Source organism: Ctenopharyngodon idella, chromosome 18 (genome assembly GCF_019924925.1).
Source record: "Ctenopharyngodon idella isolate HZGC_01 chromosome 18, HZGC01, whole genome shotgun sequence".
Lineage (NCBI taxonomy): Eukaryota > Metazoa > Chordata > Actinopteri > Cypriniformes > Xenocyprididae > Ctenopharyngodon > Ctenopharyngodon idella.
Genome location: NC_067237.1, coordinates 35,948,667 through 35,955,381, shown reverse-complemented (window position 1 = coordinate 35,955,381; position 6,715 = coordinate 35,948,667). Strand labels below are relative to the sequence as shown.

Sequence of the window (6,715 nt, the reverse complement as noted above, 5' to 3'; positions counted from 1 at the left end):
GTTTGGGATTCCATATCTAACCTCGTCTGGAACGCAGCATTACTAGACCGTCTCATTACTAGGAAGGCACAGCCTTTCCGTTTGAGAAGCACCCTAAACAGTCGATTTTTGACTCGACCTCAAGTCATCTGACCAATAAGAAGGTTCCTATTTGCTGTCGTCCCGCCTCCTGTGGTCTTCCAGTGTATTGACATTTCCACTCTGGCTTTTTCATTTCCCTTAACGAATACGTAGGGCAAAGTAAAAGCGGAAGTGATGAAATGAAAGGGTTGGAGTTATGAAACACTAGCCACTACCCACTTGAATTTTAGAATTAAGTTGAAAATAAACTTCATTTATCAGTGTCAGCACGCACTCCAGTGATCATGGGGAAGATTGAGTGGGCTATGTGGGCTAACGAGCAAGCTCTGGCTGCTGGACTCAGTAAGAACACACATACTCTAATTCTATATCAAATTCTGTTTTTCTGGCTCTCTAAAATATTTAAACGAGGAAGTTACACTTACATTAATGTTTAAATACGCCACATGAAAAAATACTATAGTAATTTGTAGTAAATACTATAGTGTTTTTGAATCTTACTGTAGTAAATTGTATACTGTAGCTATATATAGTATTTACACTTTGTTAATGAATGCTGAACTATAGTTAATACTACTTTACTTTATTATTTATTTATATTATTAAAACCAAGAAGCTGATTTTCAGTATCTGAACGGTTAAATGTGAAAGAACAATGTTTAAAATTCTTGTATACTATTTTTATTTTAAAAATATATTTCAGTTAATGCAGGCTTGTGTGAATATTAAGAAACGTGATGACAAACTTTTTTCCTGTTGCAGTTTATGCGACTGGTGGAATCGTCGGAGTGGCCGGTCAGTTCAGAAGCTGGCAGTTCGCAGCGTTCGGCATGTATCCTTACAACCTCAGCAAGGATATTTCCTATAAATGTATGAGGCTCTGATTTGCCCTATTTTTTTCGTTTTCTTTTCCTTATGTTTTCTTTTAGTCTTTCGCCTGATAAAGTACTTTTTTTTTTTTTTTTTTTTTTTGGTAAAGTTACAAAGTATATTTCTAGTGTATACATTTATATCCTTGACTGTGATAGTGCTGCCGGTGTGTTTGTGTGTTTGCTTGAATATCCGCGCAGCAAACGAGGCAAAGGCACCAGCGTTGAGAGAACGTAAGTGTTTTATATGTATCAATCTGACCTCATTTGAGACTTGACTATTTACAGGAAGTACAGCCTGGTGATTTCAACACACCATCAAAACATTTTGGACTGAGTCATTTGTATAGTGAAAACTTCCTTGTTTACTTTGAACCATGCAACTTTCTTGGACGTTTTTTTTTTTTTTTTTTTTTTTTAGTGGTCAGTACTGCTTCACAGTGTGTGTAAAGGCTTTTGGACCCCTGACCAGAAACTATTATGTCAGAGCGTTCTTGCACGCTGCGTAAGTCTGTCATACTTCAGTCAGGTGTTGTCATGCATCCAAGTTGAACTTTTATTGTTGTGGTATAAGACAGCATCTTTCATGTGTTTCTGTGTGTTACCTTGCAGGCTGTGTGTTCCTGGAGGGTTCATGTTAGCCACAGTTCTGGGGTGTGTGTGTCTAGCAATTGCCAGTTTAATCTACCTTTCAGTAAGTTCCTCCAAACAATTCCAAAATAATTAAGTACTGATTCATTTGAACTCCCAATAAACAACATGACTGAATGAATGTGAATGCAACCACAACTAAAAGAAGATAGGAAACTAAAAAAAACATCTTATTTCTTCATGCTCAGTTGCTTCCTCTTATAAAATCCCCTTTTTCACTTTCAAACTGTTAGAGGAACAGTTTAACCAAAATGAAAATTCTGTCATTTACTCACCCTCATATGACGTTATAAGTGTCCATATGCACATTCTGTGGAACGTTCACATTCTCCTTTTATGTTCCACTGAAGAAAGAAAATGTGAATGATGAACATAAGAGAATTTTCCTTTTTGAGTGAACTCAAGCTTTAAAACATGAATATGGTTCTTTGTGCTGACAGATGATATGAGTGTAATATGATAATCCATCCCACAATATTTTAGTACAGTGTGCTTCACTTCATATCACACTCATATCATATGAACTGTCACTTGCAGAAGAAGTCTTGGGATAACATCTATGTTCGAATGCATTTGGTTGTGTGGCCATATGGCCTTAGTGTAGAGAGTATTCACATTAAATTCAGCCTTTTGTACATGATTTTGAACTTTTGCATTACAGGCAGCTATTCATGGAGAGCATTGGGAGCCAATACTGCCCCGGACAGAGCCACCAAAGCGCACTGGGGAGAGCATCAAAGAACCTCCTCAAAACCCTCCACCTCGACCTCCTCCCGAACTCCGCCGGAAGAAAGTGGATAACCTAGAGACTGCTGCGTATGACAATCCCATGTCTGTGACCATCAATGAATAAGGATTCCAGTGTTAAAAAACAGTTTATCTATAATTCATTGTGATATGAAGCATTTATGAGTTTATACTGACAAACTGCATCAAAACACATACAGAGATAGATGAGAGAGAGATTATTTTATAATATCTAGGGTGTGTACCTCTTGATCAATTTGATACATCCCAGTTACTTGCATACATTTTCATACTATTGTTCATTTTTTATTGTCACACTGATAAGAGCGATTTTTATGTGAGATCAGTTTTTATCATCTAATAACAGTAGGAAAGATGCTGTCAAAATGTTAACCATAATTACATATGTTTACCTCAAGAGAGTGTATGTCTTCATTTGTACTTACAATAAACTCAGGATTTGCTTCAATAAATTATTTGTCATTTATAGAGTTAAAATATTGCCAAGTTTCATTTCCTCTTTTTTGTGTTGTATATAACCTAATGCTGTGTAACTTATAAACAATTTCAAAATGTAGGGAAATTTTTCTTCCTGAATGCACCATATTTATAACCAAAGAAAAGAAATGCACAATGGTCATTATGTGATGACAGAGGGAAAATCTGTTAAAACACGTTTTCATAATCCAATGTTACACCACAAGGAACAAGGAAGTTCATCTTGCTCGAAAAATGAAAACTCAATGTCCTTAGTGTTTATTTAATGGTGGCTTGTTTGATTGAATGTTTAACTAAGAGGAAATAAGTCTTTGGATGTCTGATGTGAATTTCACTGGCATGTACAGTGAAGAAATAGTGCTGTGTAAAGATGAATGGAAAGATGACTGCAACCATCTGACAAGAATTAATGATGATTCTGAAACTCAGTTCTGCTATATGACATAAAAGCTTTAAAGGTTTTGAACATTCTGAGCCTGACCAGCAGCATTACACTATCAAACTTTGATTATCTGAAAGAGAAAATATGAGGTTCTTCATTGTTTGGTTACTACAGTAAGTATGTGCAACTACTGATGCATGTAGACAACTAACAAGAATGCATACATTCTAACTTGACAAATTATTGTTGCTTTTCAATTTAATTAATTATTTGATTAGAGTTAATGACATAACTCTTCCTAATAATTATATCAGTAGCAGAGGGCGATCCTCTTCGTGGCGTAACGTATAAAACAAGCAAAACAATAAGTCATAATAACAAGTCTGTTATACAGACACTTCATATTTAATGGTATTAGATTGTTTGTTCATTGTGTTTAATAGATTACACTTTCAATAAACCATTTGCAGTTGGTTTGTTGTTGTGTTTTATGCATGTTTTTGGCCCCAATAGTGAGATATATCCAGCTGCAGCCCTGCAGCGCCACACACATTTCAGGACACACAAGCCAGGCCACCCGTCTCAGGCCGGAAGTGAAGGCGAAACAAATATGATTTAGAGCGGGTCTTTTTAGGCTGCGTTCAGATTAAGGACTATGTGCAAATTATGCAGCAGAGTTGCAATTTTATTTCATTTTCACAATTATTAACATCTTTAAAGGTGGACACATAAATTCAGTAATTATAATCCATAAACAATATTCTGGAATGTGTCATTCTGAGCTTTTACTTTTGATGTCTTAGGTATATATTTATGGTAAGAATTTTAATTAACACAGCTGACCATACAATGGGCAAATACACTAGCTCACAATATCAGACGATATGCGATATTGTTTTCAGGAGAAGGCAACAAGAACATTTTAATAACCTATTATTTTCAAGAAATCTACAATGACAAAATATATGACTGGAAAATAGTCTTTTAATCAGAAAATGCAAAACAATGCAGGTGCATTTCCAAATGTTTTAACTAGGGCTGTCAGTAATTATTTTGTTAATAATTTACTGAAGATTTTATTTATTTATTTATTTTTTTGGTAATAAAGATAGATCTAAGTGAACAACAGCCTTTAATATGACTTAAATACAATGAGGCAATATTAATTGGTTCAAATAAAGTATCAAAAGTGAGTAATCATATTGTTTTAGTGAACAACACTATTAAAATACATTAAGAAATGTATAAACAATAAACTTGTATTATTATTAATTGTATTATAACAAATGCCAGCAGAGGGCGCCAGCGGCCTGACGATTGTTGTTACACTTTACATTAAAGGGGGGGTATCACACACAGTTTCTGCCAATCTCATGTTAATCTTAAGCGCCTATAGAGTAGTATAGCATCCTTCATATCGCCGAAAAGTCTTTAGTTTTATCATATTTATAAAAGATACATACGCTGTACTGAGTCTTTCCGAAAACAGCCGAGTGCCTGGAGGCGTGTCGTTGTGAGCGGAGATAGAGTGACGAGCTGTCACAAGCACGTGCAGCTTTTGCGTAGAGATTGGCTGCAAGCTATCAATGGTCTGCTAAACAAATATATTTAAACACACGCAATACACCATCGCGTTATCCATGGATAACTTTTGAATCACTATAATGAATATAGCTTATAGTGAATAATGAATTCGGGATCATTACTGCTGTGACCGCTCCATCTTTCAGTTTCATTGCAGAGATACAGCCTCGAGTCCAAATTGGGTGCTCTACGTTAAAGCTTTTGATAACTTTTTGCCAGAATGGACTGAAGATGATCTGATTTGATTTTCATGAGAATCAAGCAGGTTTTTCGCAAAATTCAACATGGCGGACAAACCATAAGTCGAAACCTAGCATGTTTGGTATCGTTGGACTCAGCAGGGATTCAGCAGTGAAAGGACATGACTCTTTTGAAAATAAGTTGACCAAACCCAAAGTGATAAACTTTTGAATATTTGATTTTACCACTAGGTGGCGCTGGTGCGAAACTTCTCAGGCTCCTTTGGGGCATTATGCTGATGACCCATACCGAGTTTCGTAACGATATGCTAATGCGTTCGTAAAATACAGCATTTTAGCACAAAATTCAAAATGGCCGACAGCCAAAATGGCTGATATGGTAAAATTAGACATCATTCAACTCGGCATGATGCCCCGAATCCAACGAGACCAAATTAATGATTTTTGGACAAACCCATCAGAAGTTATAAGCAAAAAAATCAATTTTTCGTATCTCCGAACCAGTAGCTGCTCCGAAACGCTGCATGTTGCCTCAGGTCGTGCTTGTGATGACATGTACCAAGTTTGGTCTGAATATGATAAAGCATTGCGGAGATACAGGCTTATGTCTATTTTCGCAAGCGTGTTTTTCGAAAACGGTTTGAGAAATCGACTTGAATTCCATAACTTTTTGTCGCCATGGTCTGAAGATGATCTGGTTCAATTTTCGTGAAAATCGGAGTAACGGTCTAGGAGGAGTTTGAAAAAGTAGATTTTTCAGAAAATTCAAAATGGTGGAAAAATTTTCATGACGGAAAATGACGTCAATGCAGTCGATCCGTCTTGACCCAAGGAATCAGAGGAAAAAAGAATTTTGTTTCTAACCCTTACGGTTCAAAAGTTACCATAAACATGAGTGCAACTTTGGACAGCTGGTGGCGCTAGAGGGATTGAGTTAGAGACTCCAAATTTGCTATGGACACAGTTCAGACTGTCCTCTAACTGTGTGCCAAATTTCACAACTTTTTACCATACGGTTCTATGGACTGCCATAGACTCAAGAGCGGAAGAAGAAGAAGAAGAAAAAAAAAAAGAACGCCAACGGATACAATAGGTGCCTACGCACCTTCGGTGCTTGGCTCCTAATAATAATAATAAAAAAAAGGAACGCCAACAGATACAATAGGTGCCGACGCACCTTCGGTGCTTGGCCCCTAATAATAATAATAGTAACAATATTAATAATGGTAATATTGATACAACTATTAATGATAAGTTATTATAAAGCTGCCTCTGATCCCTCCATGGCCACAGCATAGGTTAAACCCCCGCCAGCGTCATGTTGCAGCCTGTTGCAAACATCAATTTGAATATTTAGAAATATATTGATGCATTCTCTATGTTTTTAAATTGTAGAAACCCCCCCCCCCCCCACAAGTGATTGATTTGATTTTATTATTTTCAAAGCAAAAGCCTCAGATTTGTTGAAATCACTGCCTGTAAATAAAACATTATGAAATAAATGAATAAATAAATAAATAAACTTACAAAAAAAAAAATACAAAAATAACAATGAATGATTCACAGGTAAGTTAACACATCTCATCATATAGCCGCCTTAGCAGCTAGCAACAACAGTCATTTAAAATTCAGAAATTATGTAAATAAAATATTATAAACTTTAAACATTATTTGATATTTAAAAAATAGCCTTGGATATTTCA

General features: G+C 35.9%; 1 protein-coding gene across 2 annotated transcripts; it reads left to right on the top strand.

Moving 5' to 3' along the window:
* The first annotated feature begins 230 nt into the window (after positions 1 to 230).
* LOC127500342 (cytochrome b-245 light chain) lies at positions 231 to 2,821 on the top strand. 2 transcript variants are annotated; one of them, XM_051871449.1, is made up of 6 exons: positions 233 to 423; positions 844 to 913; positions 1,110 to 1,184; positions 1,372 to 1,455; positions 1,563 to 1,644; positions 2,263 to 2,821. In XM_051871449.1, exons 1-6 carry the CDS (start codon positions 366 to 368, stop codon positions 2,452 to 2,454), a joined length of 561 nt encoding a protein of 186 aa, XP_051727409.1. In that variant the 5' UTR covers positions 233 to 365; the 3' UTR covers positions 2,455 to 2,821. The 2 variants fall into 2 exon arrangements, with proteins under 2 accessions (XP_051727410.1, XP_051727409.1); XM_051871450.1 differs by lacking the exon at positions 1,372 to 1,455 and having other exon boundaries at positions 231 to 423.
* Positions 2,822 to 6,715: the final 3,894 nt, after the last annotated feature.

Bases quoted from the DNA above. Each gene is read 5' to 3' on its own strand.
- LOC127500342 (XM_051871449.1), top strand. From the start codon at position 366: ATGGGGAAGATTGAGTGGGCTATGTGGGCTAACGAGCAAGCTCTGGCT. The intron at 1,456-1,562 runs GTAAGTCTGTCA...GTTACCTTGCAG, and splicing joins AGAGCGTTCTTGCACGCTGC to GCTGTGTGTTCCTGGAGGGT. The intron at 1,645-2,262 runs GTAAGTTCCTCC...TTTGCATTACAG, and splicing joins CCAGTTTAATCTACCTTTCA to GCAGCTATTCATGGAGAGCA.